Source organism: Haliaeetus leucocephalus, unplaced genomic scaffold, assembly GCF_000737465.1.
Source record: "Haliaeetus leucocephalus isolate CR32 unplaced genomic scaffold, Haliaeetus_leucocephalus-4.0 Scaffold1000, whole genome shotgun sequence".
In the NCBI taxonomy this organism is placed as follows: Eukaryota; Metazoa; Chordata; class Aves; order Accipitriformes; family Accipitridae; genus Haliaeetus; species Haliaeetus leucocephalus.
In genome coordinates, this window is record NW_010973436.1 from 2771644 (window position 1) to 2787339 (window position 15696).

Here is a 15696-nt window from a genome sequence, read left to right on the forward strand (position 1 = left end):
CTGTTATGCACAGTCAAAACTGTATTACAATTAATGCAAAGAGAAATCCTGCTTCATGCCCTCAGCTCTCCATGAAAATAAAACACCCTCCCAAGCCACGCACCAACTCAAACACCGGTTTATTGCTGATCATTTTGATTTAACTGTTAAGAGGTTGCAAAGATAAGAATACAGGGGAAGGACACAAACCTAAAGAGGGAATGAATGCTTTAAAGCATCCCTGTCCTCCACAACCAGTCCTCAGCTGCACTCTATGGCACCAAGATGGGGCTGGAAGAGAAGATACCTTGAAAATAGCCTACACTACAGTTTTTTAGGCTGTTCTTTCCCAGTGGTTAATTATTAAAATACAAAAATACCATGTTTAAATATAGTGCTGCAGTTCAGACTTAGTTGTAGCCTGAACACTCAGTTCCGATTTGTTTTGGCTTAACCTGTTTTTTTCCACTGAAGCACCAAGCATCTGTCTCTGAACAGGTTGTGGGGTGGGTTTAGGGTGGAGGTTTTTTTATTGTTTTTTTGTTTGTTTGTTTTTACACCCACCAAAATAAACCCGCAAAGTGCTTTTGCCTTCTAAATTAATACAATCATATCTATTCCTAATCTAGAAGGGTAGCTGGCTCCACACTATAAAGGTATTTTGGCCAATAAGCCCTGAAACCCTACCAGGAAAAGCGACAAACTACTGCAGAGCTGAAATACTTTGGGACAAGGAAAGGCTGCAAGGATGGGATAGTGTCCTTCATTAAACCCCAAAACAAGGGATGCAATAGGAAGGAGTTGCAGAGCAGTTACCAGGATTGAAGCACACTGATTTATTTTCACATTTGCCTATGTTTTGCCGAAAAATAAAAATACCCTGAAAAAAGGAGCTGGGTGCGGCTGAGAGTCATCCCAGGACTGGGGAAGTGGCAAGCTCTTCCACGCAGGCAGGCAGGCAGCCACGAAAACATAGCAACTGGCAATTTACTCCAAAACAGAACTTTATCTTAAAACAAACTACCCCGAGCGACTGAGTTCTGATTAGTGGAGAAAAAGGTATTTGTTTGTAGAAGGCCCGTAAAAGCCAAGCCAGCTTGGAGGACACACTGGATGCTGAGGCTTGTTCTGCTTGGCAAGACAGAGGACATTGCAACACCAGAGTCCTGCAAAGTAACTCCCCACCTCACAGCGCTCATGGCAGAAGCATCTAACAGCTTTCTACATGAGCAGGACGCAAAATACCTCCTTTCCTCTGATACCACCCTGCATGACCAGCAGGAGACCCAGAGATGGACAGGTCCCATATCTTCTCTGAAGACAGTGGTGCCAGGTACAGGGCACTGAAGCCAGCAGGAGCCTTCTCTCCGGAGGGCACGCACAGTCCCGCAGAGGCACCGCTCTGCAGCCCGCGCTGACGCGCTTCGTTTCCACTCCCCTGCCCTGATGGACGTGAAGCCGTGGTGTCCATATTAATCTCTCCAGTTTTTCCCTCCCCGGAGCCAACACTGAAGTTTGGAGCCAGCAAGTCCATTGAGAGAGACAGAGGACGATTAAACAAGTCCCGGGGTCTTTTATCACCAAAATAAAAGACAGCTTCACAGAATACGAGCTGTCTGCAGCAACTCATTTGCATGCAGGGAAAGGAAGCTTCATTCAGAAAGCACAAAATTGAGCAGCACTCCATTAGTGTGACACTCACCCAGGTTCGGGGGCATCTTTATGCTATTCGAGCTTTCTGGAAGAGGCTTAGTAAAACCTCACCTACAGCTGAAAAGCCCTTACATTCGCCATCAATATAAATGCAGAAGTTTTGTTGTTCTCAGTCTCTGCATGCAGCATCAGTGATTCCCAAGGACACAGCAAGGTTGTCCTGGGAGAAGAAAAAAAAAAAAAAATATATACACACGTGCATGCCAGCATTTGGATAGCCAGATATTGCCAAGAGCTACATCTATCCTACCCCAGACAGTTTATAAGCAGGGTTTCCCCCTCTCTCCATCCCCTCCGAGAACAATAGGTGGTCAGAGGATCCAGCTGCTTCGGGCAATGATCTGCATTGCTGTTCTGCAGCTCTGCAGGTGTAACACCCCACATCCCCAACCAAGGCTCTGAGCCCCACAAAACAACTCTGTTTAGAGTAAAGGCATCCTTCCTTGCTTCGAAATTAAGGCAGCCGACCAGGAGGGTTGATTTGTGTATGTTAACTGGGAGGCTGGGAGCATGCCCAAGACACCAGGCTATGTTGTCCAACCTTTCCACACAGCGCTCTCTCTTTCCAACACCTCCCTCATGCACACACAAACACATGCTCCTTTGCAGGGAGCTTATTTCTGAGAAGCCAAATGTTACCATTAAAGTCCAGTTATGCCTTGATATACAAAGGAGAGCCCCTTTGATGCTTTTATCCTGGGAAAACAGCTTTTGGAGTTAACTCAGGGGCACTGAAGAAAAACTCCAATGAAGCGTTTTCCCCTTAAATCACTATAACAACTTCAGACTTGTTAAATCAGGTATGAACAGAACGAGACATAACAGGTCGCTTTATTCTACTGCTCTTCACAGGCTCCTCACTGCTGCATCAGCCCGATATCTGGGCAGCTTGAATAGGGAACTACATGTTATCATCTAGAGATGATTTAGAGTTGAAGGTGTGTCTGTGCATGTGCACATACATATATGCACACACACGTAACTACAGCATGTTGCGTCTGGGACCAAAATAGCAGAAAATTACTTTTTTCTTCCTTGAGCTACTTTCTGTGGTTCAGCAGTTCACCCAAAGGTGACAGCAGCATCCCCACCTCTGCAACAGGGGGACTGTCAGCTTGTGCCACCACCAAGAGCGTTAGGGGACAGTGTAACAGGGCTTCTCCTTAAAACCTCTCCTGCCTGGTGCTTCCTGGGCTTACCTTCCCTTACGATACAATTTCTGGTACCATGCACGACTGCTCATCTCTTTCTGAGCTCTGCACATCGCAAGGAAAAAATCTGTGTGGGGTCAATGCCTTCTGCTTCCTCTGTGGCCCCTTCCCAAATTGGCAGCTTAAAAATCACCAGTCCAGAAGCCTGGTCACAAGGAAGATAAGCTATGGCATGCCTGCACATGCATCAAAGAAACAGAAACACTGAGCAATAAAGTTATTCAGATGAAAGTCTATAATTAAATAAAAACACAGAAAAACAAATGGCACACTATCTACCATATGTATGGTATTAGCACATTATAATGACACCCTGCAGCATAAGCATAATTAAGAATATATCAGGATTCCCATTATAAATCCTTATTATTAAGGGGTTCATAACCTATTGTACAAACTTGCCTGGGGCTAGAGCTCGGCAGACAAGATAGCAGTTCCAGCAGCATATTTTATTCTTGAAAGCTACTTACAAAGTTGGCTTTAAAGGTTATCAGTATTTTAAATTTCTGCAATTCCAAGTAAGTGTCAAGGGTTAAGACTTCATTATTTCTAAGCTTCTACAACTGAGGGATGGGGCAGATCTGGTTTAAAAATTATAAAAAAACCCCCAGACAAGCTGCTTCTACAGTTTAAAAACCCCTTTGAGTACAACAAACACCCCCAATGACAAAGTGACCAGCCTCATTACAGCATAACGGGTTAGCTCTAAAAAACAGGGGAGAAAAATAAGGGTGCATTAGGTCAATGGAAGATGCTGGAAAAGCACAGAACACCCTCATCTGATGCTTCCGTTTTGTACCAATACCACAGCAACAAACCCCAAATACAGCAATGGTAAGATCACCCATGAGCTGTACAGTTGCCTGAAAAAGATGATCCCTCCTGCACACAAAGCCTGACACCCAACCTTCAATATCATGGTTGAAAGCTTGTGTCGGACAGTTACGAGGTGACTCTAGCTGAACATGAGATGCTGCTAGCTGTTTCCAGCTGTTTTATAGATTTTCTAGTAAACAAGAGCAAGTTATTTCAGGGTTGCTGGGAGGAAAAAGAAAGCAGAGCTATTTAATCAAAATTTAGGATTTTCTTTTTTAGTTGCTAAGTTATGAAATCATCTCTCAAGAGATGTGGTATATGGTCCGGAGGGGATGGAAGAGGTCAGCACGACCAAGTGACTCAAGTGACAGTTGCCCAATGGTGCCGAATACCAACACCCTGCACAAGAGCAACGGACTGAATGAAAAAAAAACAGCTTTAGCTAGCCTTTTGAGCACCTCAAAATTAATACCCAATTTACGCCACGAGTCCTGTAAATGGCAATAATGCCACTTAGCTGATACTTCTACATTTTCCAGGCTTCTCAGTGCCGTGGTAATCGCACTGGCCCAACTCCTCCTGCTTCTGCTTCTCATATCAATTTAGAAAACACATGATGAAAAGACACCTCAGACAGCTTTCTCCAGCAGCCACACCGAAATGAAGTCCACTACATTTGACATGCTGCTTCACATCTATTAGCTGCATCTCTAAGCACTTGCTGCTCTTCCAGCCCGCAGCCCAGTAAAGCGAAGCACAGCAAGCGCCCAGGGTCGCATGCTGAACTCGCTGCAGCTTCCAAGCAGTTTGCAGATTCACAATAATTGAGGTTTGATGTGACAATAGCACAGATAACAATAGAGGGGCCAAAGCCAACAGGAAGGCAGGCATCTTTTCTAAAAGCCAACACGACACAGGCTCAAAATACCACTGTGATTAGGGTGCTCGCAGGCAGCGGGCAAGCCAAGATGATGCTGCGTGCAGACGTTCATATGGGAAACAATATAGCAGGTGCCGCTTTAACAAGCGGTTAGGTCCTGCCTGCTCCCTTGTTTGTCCTGCTGATGCAAGACACAAGTCATCTAAGGCATTTTCCCCAGAAAAGTCTTTGGTTAATGGATACCTGATCTTACTAACTGATATTGCATCCCTGAAGGTGGAAGCAAGGCTGCTCAGACCCAGCTGGCATACATCCTCAGAGCAGAGGGATGGCTGGATTGCAGCACCCACCAGGATCTCTGAAAGGGATGGAGTTGCAAATATTAAGAGCAGGAGAAAGATCCGGGACCATACCTGCTGGCTCCTTAGTGCAAGTGCAGTCCTGGGAAATATGGGTCTGGGCCATGAATCTCATTTCTAGACTGGTGACACATAAACCACTTCTGGTTTAGTTTGATGCTTCAGCTTATGTTCTCAACAACACCATCCCATAGAGCAGAAGCCTCATATTTCATCGCTCAATATATTCTGTGTATACAAAAGATACCAGCTTGTGTTATGAACTCAGCATAACAAATACCAAAGGCCTGGAAAATATAACGCTCAATTTATTAATTTAAACCTAAACTACAAAAGCCAGTTGTTTGAGGCACATATCAACACTTGAACTTCAGAGTTCCCATGCTATATCCTCCTCCAGCAGCATGTGCTTTCCACACACAACGCGAGGACTCACTAAATTCGTTATTTATTTCAAGACATTCTGCAACTGTCCATTAGCGATAAAGGCGCACATATTTTCTGTCTTAATATGGTCTCTGAGAAACTCATTTGGATCGGTATCAGGGACTGTTGCTTCATACCACTCTCCAGTCTGTGTTTTTGTACAAATCCCCAAATTACAAATCTGAACACATACCAGAAGGAAAGGACCTTACGGTATAAATTTGTATTTCACAACCAGTGTGTGGTGGATCTGCAGTTTCAGAGCCCTCCAAATACCAATGTTTTTTGACAAACACGCAGTAAAATTCAATGTTAACATGACAAGAAAGATGGCCAAAATGCGACAATGCGTCTGCTCATAACAGTGAAATAGCTGGACGCTAGTTATTTTGAACTCACAATAAAAAAAGGCAAAACCCCCTTAAGAATATTTAATCAACTCACTGTCTTCAGAGCTATGTTTTCATACTGTCGCATCCTAACGCTCAAAGCCAAAAATGATGTTAGGCTCTCGGTGCAAAGGTTGTCTCCAGCTTGCAGGACGCAATACAGCATGGTAAAGCCCACATGGAGACTTGAGATAGAGCTACAGAAACACTTTTTTAAAAATAAAAGCTTCTGAAGTGCTGGAAGATGCAACATAAAGTGGAAGCAAACATAATGAAACACTGAATTTAGCAAGGACACTGAGGCCGGACATTTCTGTTCCTGAAAAAGTCCTGAAAATGCTAACAATCACAAGATAGTTACATAACCAAAATATCCGTCAGAGCACGAATGATTTACATAGAAGAATCAAAATCTTCCGATTCAGAAATACTGAGTTAATACACTTGAAAAGTTAGCAGAAACACATAGCAGCAGTGGACTGAAATTGTTATATTATTCTAGTGCACTGGATACACACAGGCTAATTTAGATCCATGTTCAGCCTGTAACTGGTGACCTACAAATAAGAGGAGAAAGAAGTCATTGTGCATTTAGATCTGCGTTGAGGGCATTTTCACAAATCCTTTTGAATGTGTGGATGGAAGGCTTCTTCCATGCACAGGGTAGCTGATAAGCTGCAATGTCTCACAGTATTTTGCAAACCTGCCTTAGGGTGAACCATCCTGGATACCTATCTATTTCCAGATGAATTGATACAATCCAAAGAGCTGGCAGATATAATTCTTGTTATGCCTAAACCTTGCTGCTAAATATAGGAATAAAGTATGCTTGGTCTTTATGTTTGCCTTTCAGACCAGAACACCAACCAATTTTACCTATAAAACTGGTAAATTGTCTTCATTTGGCTTGGATTGGCTTAGTTCAGTACAGCTTATAATTTTAACAGGCTGGCCATTTGCAATAGATGCAAAGCAAACCTGTACCATGGAAACACAATAGCTTTCACTTCAAAAAGTTAATCAGAAGGGAGGAAATCTCGCCATTGGGGGCAAAGGGAAAAGAGATTTGACATGAGGGATGATGTAAGAATTCCTGACCTTAGCACAGGAAAAACAAGAGGAAACATTGGGATCTGGAGATAATAGAATAATCAGCCCAATAATTAAGTTGATTAAGATCCTGATGGACATGCTTGTTGAGAATAGCAGGAATCAGAACAAAAATACTGACATTACTGCTTTTCCCCTAAACAAAAAACAAGTCATAAAACATTTCAAACAGGCAAAGGGAAAACTGGAATGAGAGCTTAGAAATGAGGACCAGCTCTAGGCAAGGGACATCAGCTGAAAAGCACGCCAAGCACACCTCGCTTTGAAAACAGGCTCTGCCTGGTCCCACAAGCCAAACCCAGGGCAAGTGAAGTGCTAAGATTTAAACACCTGAACCAAAAGAATAAATTAAACATTTTAGGAGGCATAGGCTGCTGGCAAGCAAGGAAGGAGCCTTGTGACCCACACAGCAGGGATGTCCTTGGACCATGCGAGCCAGAGATGTGATGGCCAGCCTGGATGCTGCAGGTGGTATGAATATGGAGAGGCTGAACATACTGTTTTCTCAACTGTGTTTCTCACTCGAAACACCAGTATTTTGATCTACAGCTTGGGCCGTACAGGAGCCGTTACCCAGCAGGTAAGCTGCGTCAGCTTGTCAGAACAAAAACCACTGAGCTTTTTTACAAGATGCAGTTTCACCAGGCACAAAAATAGCAGCTCTCCCCCTGAATAACAAGGGAAATATTTGCATTTTCTTTCAACACCAGCTCGCAGCTCTGAATTTCAACTTCTGGGTATCCTTTTAAGGCAGTGGCAGGTTTTGCATCAAGAGCCTTCCTGAAAATTTCACATTTCAATGCAAATGTTCTTAATCCTCAACCATAAGCCTGTAATTAAGGCACTAATTTCACTAGGTACTTAAGCACCCAAGCAGTCCTGACAAGGTTAACGGAGCTCAAGTATTTGAAGGCACCCCATAGCAGCCACAACCTCTAACAACTTGCTCCCCAGCTCTTCAAAACCTGTGATGGAAAGCACAAGAGCTGTGCCATTTTCTCCTGGCATCCATCCTTATGGGACATTAAGACCTCCCAAATGGGTCAGCAACAGGTGAACCACCACATTCACAGTTACTGCAAATGGGAAAGAATTCCTTCTGCTGCGATAGCGAAACATGGAGCACCACTGCAATTATTCATAGGAGATGATGGTTGTCCAGTGCCATAATTAGCTACAGGATATTCATTCATTCTTCAATGAATTAACTTGGGGAGAAAAATGCATCAAAGTAGTGGACTGTGCATCTCCCTTTTTCTAAAAAAAGCTCAAGTAAAATGCATTTTTTATTCAGTTCCCTAAGTTTCTTTTGAAGGAGGTTTAATCTCTTCCTAAAAGAGCTAAAGACAGAACACAAAGCAACTACCTCATTTTGTGAAATTGATGCTGGAACTTCTGAGCCCAGCATGCATTACAAATTCAGCATCAGACCCACTTACTTGATAGCAGACAGCTGGAAGTGGAGGATTAAGGGATGTCAGGAGCCAGGTCTGAGGCTAATTCTCAGTAACCTGCCTCATTCTTTGCTCCTGAACACTTAATAGATCATTTTTCTTACCGCCACCTACAACCCAGAAGAGCAGCTAACTCAAACAGCACTCAACTCCACATGTCTCTGCTCAGAGTGTGGATGCAGACACGGGCTGGTGACACCAGATTGCACAGATGCTTCTCCTGGATCATACATGTATCAAGAACAAGCACCCTGCAATCCTCAAAAAAAACCAACCCCAAAACCCAACCCCAGGAGCAGGGTGACTTGGCTGTAAAGGCAGGAGCAGAGGGTACAAAGCAGAAATGAACAATGGAGATAATTGCAGAAGCAGCAGCGCATCAGAAACCTTTTATAAAGGCACTGAACCTAAATTCCTGAAGCCAAGGTACTACCCAACACCTCTGCATTTTGCCGAAGCCAAATGTCTCCCCTCCTCTTTCTCCTCTACAAACAGAGCCCATTTTATCTGCTATTTGCATTTAGGCATTCTCACTTCACCTTGCTTGGTCCTGTGAGAAGCGAGGCTGCACAGGACGTGACTTCCAAATACCTGTGCATTGCTTTTATCAACCTGACAGCATCTAAGGGACAGAAAGCATTTGTCACAGCCCGACTTCTTCTCAAGTTGGCGCAGTTTTTAGAGGCCTATTTCACAACATCCTCAAGCCCAGCCATCTTTCCTCTGCCACTTCCCCCAGGAGATTACATCCCCACTAATTACTCTCCCTGTCAGGAAGCTGCTTCACCAGCGGAGCTGCGGCAGCTCAGTGAATGATTGTGACAAAGTTTTACTTCATCTTGGTCAGGCTCTCTTCTTTAGCACAGACACGCTGATCTATCAAATGGATAAAAGGACCCGGGAAAAAAAAAAAACCACAACAGAAGCTGGGGCAGGGGGAGAAGGAACAATTCAGCACCTCAACCTGGCTAAGAGTGATCAGATGGCATGGGCTCAGAATAAAGCAAAGTTGTTGCATACCCCTTAGCCTTTGTTAAACAGCTTACTACTCATATTAGACACATATATGTCGCCTTTCATTCAAAGAGATCTGAAACAGCTTATCAAGAGAGAAATCAGTTCAGCCCCTCCTGGATCACACCCTGCGGGTGGGAGGGTTTGCTGAACAAACTCCAAGGGACTCCAGTACCGCTTTGCACGATGCAAGGATCGCCTGCCTACGGCAGGGCTCGTGCATGAACACGGGCAGATGTGCAGGGCTGGAGCTGCTCTGTGGAGGAGGAAGGCCGAGCAGATGCGAGTTAATCCGCCCCGGAAAGAGGGCTGGCAGCCGAGACGGGTGCCGAGAGCCCCCCTCCTCCTTCAGGAGTGCAAGCAGTTTATTCTTCCATATAAAACTGATAGTGGGCTGCGACTGCCACATGCTCATCTCCAATCTGCTAAATATTTATGAGCCGATTATGAAAAACAAATTTATCACTTTAGCCCTCAGCCAAGTTTGGAAGGATTCTAATATTTATGCTGACCAGGAACTCTACCCCCTCGCACGCTTCCTCTCCCCAGCTTGCTTCCCACTCAAGCAGAGGATCGAACATTTTCGTTCCTCACCCTTCTCCCTGGGCAATACATTGCTGTTTGCTTTAAGAATTTCTCTGGCTTGCTTGCAAGGAGTTTATATCCAACAGCAGCTGAGGGGGAACATCACGCGTGCATTCACGCTCCCATGAAAGAGCCGGTGGGTGAGGCGGCAGACGGGACACAAGCTGAACAAACTCCTTTGCAGCACAGAGCACAAAGCAACACTGTCGGCATCTGTTATTCGGGCCAGGTCCTTGGAGCAGGGGAGCTGCAACTGGGAACAAGGACGAGCTTTGCCAAGTGAATCATTTCTTCCCCATCCCACCCTTTTGGCAAAGCCGGCACCACCTTCCACTTCCAACAAAGGGCATTGGCAGCGCTTGGCTGGGGAAGGGACGTGACCCTTCGCCTCCAAGCAGCAGATTTTCCTGCTGTCCCCGGTCAGCAAGACTAGCCGAGCACAGTCACCCATGGCCCAGCGCGATGCTAGCTCAGCCTCTGCCACGGATCCCATCTGTCCACAGACATAAACAGGTCCCTCCCCAAGTCCCCGGCACCCTGAACAGACACACCTACTGCTGGCGAGGCCACTGGGCAAAATCCTCAGCTTGTTTGCTACAGCTGCGTGTTGCATAGAGCTGCACATGGATCACTTTCCTCCTCAGTTGCCTGCATAAAGACTATTAAAATTAACAGAATAATGCACATAAATCTGCCATTGTTTCCCCTCAACACAGAGGAAGAGCCAAATCATTGCTAACGGGGCAGCTCAATAAGGTTTTATATTAGCCTGGTAAATTCAGAGGCAGCAAGTTGCATCTAATTCAGAGCAGCTGCATTATCCCATTCAGGAACTAATTAAACCTCCAACAACAGCACTACATTTATGTTTAAATCTCATTGTTGCCATTATGACCAGATAGATCAGCCCCTTCCTGCACATACAAATCACTGCAAAAAAACCCCAAACCTTCCCCACAGGTGCATCTTTACCATTTCTTAACAATCATAGGAGTCTGCTTCAGGATATTTTATAGCAAGAACCAGCCTGACCATATAAACTACTGACTATCAGCAACTCCATTTTATGCTCCTTCTATAGAAAATTGCTCTACCCCGTGAACTGTGCCCCTCCTGCCGACAGCATCAAAGAGTGCAAGTGTTGCACCAGGAGTCAGAATGAGACCCCACATGCCTCTCTATACAGTCTCTGGAAATTAAACAGCAATTCAAGCTAAAGGCAGTGAATCACCAGCTGCTGGCTTGTCCCCCTTCTTATGAGAACATTTCAGTGGGAACAAAAACATTCTGCAAAAGGAGGCTATTGCCATCTCACAGATGGGGAAACTGAGGCAGAGAGGAGAAACCTTTGCCTAGAATCATTCAAGCTGGTCTGTGACAGCCATGAGACCCCAAGGCAAATCAGTGCTCTAGCCACAGGATGCTACTACCAGATTAAAGCAATTCAAAAAACCAAAATGTTTAAATTACACCAGAAACCAGGAAGACAAATAAAACCATCCGGTTTTGGTAGTACAAATTTTTGTAAGTTAGACCTCCCCATTGTAGACAGATGTGAATTTTTCACATTCTTTTTCTGATTTCCTCACCTAAACGTAACGGGAAGGAAAAGCAGATTTTCCTCTTGTGGCTTGTTAGGCTGACACTGGGTGGAAACAATGCTTTTTGTTTACAAGCAGGGAAGCCGATCTGTGGGTTCATTTCTCTGAGCAGAGGAAGCACAGGCACACTAACACTTGACCTCTGCTACTAGTACAGTTGTGCGGCACTGTAAAGCCAGAGGCTTCTTCTCCCTTTCAACATTTGCTATGGACAGTTCAGTTAGGCATGAAAAGCACAGTGAAAATTATCCACTCCTTTCAAATAAGCCTTCTGCTGCAGAATCCTTCACTAACAGCCATGGTACAACTGACCCAGGTAATTAACAGCAAAGCCTCTACAACCGAAACAGCTACAGAGGGAAAATAGATATATTTGGCAACCCTGAAACACTGCAGGGAGTGAGAGTATGAACTGAAGGATGGACTCGTACTGAGGAGGGATTCCCAATTTGCTTTTAGCATTTTTGAATACCTCCCTCTTCCATAAAAGATGATTTTATCTCTGAGTCAGGATCAGAGAGGCAGCTGAGCATCAGTCAGTGCACAGAGCACAGGTGAGCAGGGGCACAAGCGTCCCACGAGTTTACACACCCAGCACACACAGCTCCACACCCCCAGCACCATGCCAGGGTTTTATTTCCTTTCAGTGTACAAAGAATAGTTCATCTAAGCTTATCTCTTCTGCAGCGCTGCTGCTCTACCAGCAGAGAATCATCTCCAAAGAATGTTTCAGTAATGCTGCGGTGCTGAATTTCAGAGGGACACTTAATCTTGCCTGAGTGGTTCACTAGGGCCAACTTTCTGAGCATGAAATATTTAACTATCCATGGGCCTCCTGTACTACAATAAAGTAACTTCTAACAAGCCTCTGAAATAAATATGTGAAGAGGAAAGCGGGAGCTATTAAATACACACAGCACAGTCAAATTACTCTCTTCCTTCCATCCCCGTGAACCCAGGACACTGCTTACCCCCCCAGCAGCAGGGACCCAGAAACAAAACATCTCCTCCAGATGCGGGGAGGGTCCACAGGGGAAGAATTGGAAAGAGGAGGTCAACATAAAGATTTGTGAGGAGCACTGTTATCAACTCTCCCTCATTCTGGGGATGTAAAAACGTCTGTCTTGCCTAAACAAAATCGAGCCCTGTATTTGAGCAACTTAAACTTTGACAAGCCCCTCACTTCTTGCAATTCCGCTTCTCCCCCACACCAGTTAAGCCTATCTTGGCATTTTAACACCTTAAAGACTTACACGTGAGCATTTGCCTGTTAATGCAATGAGAGTTAGTAGAAGTAACGAAAACCACCCAGGACCCCCTCTGAAGGCCAGTGTGGTAGAGAGGAGCTCATGCTGTTCAGATTCATTCCTGGCACAGAAACTCTTAAGCAAGGTCAGCCTTACCTCATCCCACTCCGAAGCAAAGGACGGGGACTTCTCCAGCCTCTTCTTCCCAGTGCTGCAGTTTGAGAGCGATTCACTCCGGCTCCCCATGGCATCGTCCTCTGTCGGAGAGCAGGTCAGAAGATCAGAGTCCGATTTAGACAAGCTGCGGCTGAGTTTGAGCTCAGCTTTGGGCTTGCTCCCCGGGTGGGCTCTGCCCACAGCTCTGTCCCCCTCTTCCTCAGCACCGCCGGGGTGCTGTAGCACGTGGGGCGTGACTACAGTTTCAGGATCCGCCCGGTTGACGTGTGCGTGCTGGACGGTTGCGTAGACCACTTTCTGGTTTTGGTCCGGAGAGCTGGTCCGTACTGATCCAGGGGCAGGTAAGTCAGCATCCTCCAGCTGCATAGCAGGTGGGTGGCTTGTAGCTTCCGTGCCTCCTTTCTCCGTGGAGGAAACGAGCCTGAAAGGGTCCTCGCTTATCTCACAGATCGGGGAGGAACCATGGAGCAACCCTGAAAACTGCTCTGGAACCTGGATGTCCTGGCCGTCGGCAGAGTCCTGGCTGCGGCTGCCACTGCTCCTCCTGTGGTCTTCAAGGGGATGAAAATAGGAGGGGGGGGCAGGAAATTAAAAACATGGAAGCAGCAGCAAAATTCCAGCTCTCCCCCTGCCCTCCCTCAGCAAGGGAGGGAGAGATAAAGAGAGAACAGTTCAGTATTGTTCTGCATGCTCAACTTGTACCCAAAGTCATGGCATTTATGAAATTCCAAACACTGGCCTGATTTATGCAATCTGGCAGCTCTCCTTGTTGTTTTATTCCTGTTAACACTAACTATCAGGCCTTGCTATATAAGGCTAAGAGAAGTGCTAACTATACCCTGCAGAGAGAGCAAGTGAGGTAGGAGAAGCAGAGACACAGGCTCCTGGAACATCTGATACATTTCCATAAAGGCCAAAGTGTTATTTAGAGCAGCGCTCCCTGCTCTTGGCACGAGCTGCAGGGTGGGAAAACTTCTGGACTGTAATCAACCTGCGAGTTCCAAAATCCGTTCCCCAAAAAAACCACTGCTTTCCTCCCTAGTGGTTTCCGAGTTTAACCTCTCCTCCTTACTCAGGGGAGAGAAATAAACAGTTTATGCAATAAAAAACTTGATCAAAAAAGTCTCTCTCTTGCAAGTGAACCACTGAACACAGAATGGTCTGATCTACTAACGGAGCAAGCTGTGTGGAGTACCGGCTGTCCCAGAAATATGACACTGTTACTCAGCTACTCCTGCACCAACATCTTTAATATCAGGTACCAGGGATCTGCATAAATCATGAATAATTGACTGATCCCAATTGCCAAGCATGTCCACAGACATATATGTACTCACCTTGGCCACATCCGAATGCGCATTTGAACTGCAAAGCGAAACTTTGTAAAGCTAAGTAGTATAACTTTTGTTTACCAAGGATTCCTATACCTGCCCATAATTGCTTGCAAATTTTAACCACTTCCATTTAGTGCTGAAGAAACACTCTTCAGTCTGAGGTCCAAAAAATGACGCTGCAAAGGAACAATAAAGCAGAGCACCCTGATAAAGTGGCTCTGAAAGAAGAGGAGGATGTTTAGATGTGAAGAGGAAATGGCTTGCTTTGCAAGACAGCAGCTCTCGGAAGCCAAGGGAAAGGAATCCTCATTTCAGTGAGGCAAAATTCATTAGTGTATTTTACTTATCTTTAATTAAAAGCAGGCTATTGGCAACAACAGTGAGATCAACTCCTTCCCCTCAAGCATCCTTTCCAGCACTAAGCTTGACCAGGTCATTTTCAAACACTAACACGCGTCTGGTTTCATGGTCTGTCCTTACACCAGAAATGAGGCAGGAAAGGACTGAATTAGTCATTTGTCTTTGCAAGCCGCTTCAGATCCTGGGGTCTCATGCGCCCTGTGTTTGATGAGCGTAGCTAGTCCCTCTCACAGGCATTTGTTTACTCCACAGAAATGCTAAAAGCAGCTTGCTCAGTTGGCAGCTGAGTCAGGAACAGCAAAAGCCTGAACGGAGGTTAATTGCCAGGGCAGCGCGCCGACGGATCTCGCTTCTCGCTGGGATCAAGTGATGCAAGGGCTTATTTCATTCTGGATCCTGTGAGTTAAAGATTCCAGGACAATGAAGTAGTTGTTGATTATCTTGCACGGGCACATACACCACAAGTTCTGCAACTGCAGTTGCCAAGGGGGAGGCACATCCCCTGCAGGCAGGTGGTGTCACCAGCATCGTTCCTAACGCTGGCCGGGGAGTGCCAACAGCAGCACCCCATCAGAAGATCTCCAGACCAGACTATGTTCAGTTACTTTGCATAAAGTTATGAAGCTGTAATGCTGGAGAGAAACCTTAGAAGAGATCAGACATGCTGCGTTCATAGGACAGACTGGTATTAAGAAAAAGCTACTGACCTGGTAAGAGGGACACAGCACTGATAGGACAGTCACATTAACCTGATGGGAAGGGAAAAACTTATGCAAAATCAACAGCCTTTCTTCTTAACTTCTGTCCTTCCTTGGAAATAATTTCTTCCATGCCCCAGCTTAACCTTTACTGACATTTCTGCTGAAGGCAGAGAGGCGGCTAGTGAAAGTTTATGCCACGTGCTGGAATACTTGGGTCCAGCCTGAACAAAGTGCTCCAAATCCAGCTCCAGAGACTCACAAAAGGGCTCCTGTTGAACAGAAACCACAGCCGCCCATTCATCCTCGAGCCAATGAAGGACTTCAAAATATGAGGCAGCTG

At 45.5% G+C, this 15696-nt stretch overlaps 1 protein-coding gene across 4 annotated transcripts in view; it reads right to left on the minus strand.

The window, feature by feature from the left end:
- Positions 1–15696, minus strand: part of ANKS1A (ankyrin repeat and sterile alpha motif domain containing 1A) — a 109795-nt gene that overhangs the window by 42607 nt on the left and 51492 nt on the right. For all 4 annotated transcript variants that reach the window (XR_775446.1, XM_010584661.1, XM_010584662.1 and 1 more), the window contains exon 12: positions 12941–13512. Coding sequence is in view for 3 of the 4 variants with exons in the window: in XM_010584661.1 (XP_010582963.1) it covers positions 12941–13512 (572 nt within the window). In the remaining variant the exon portion in view is untranslated. The remainder of the gene's footprint in view (positions 1–12940; positions 13513–15696) is intronic.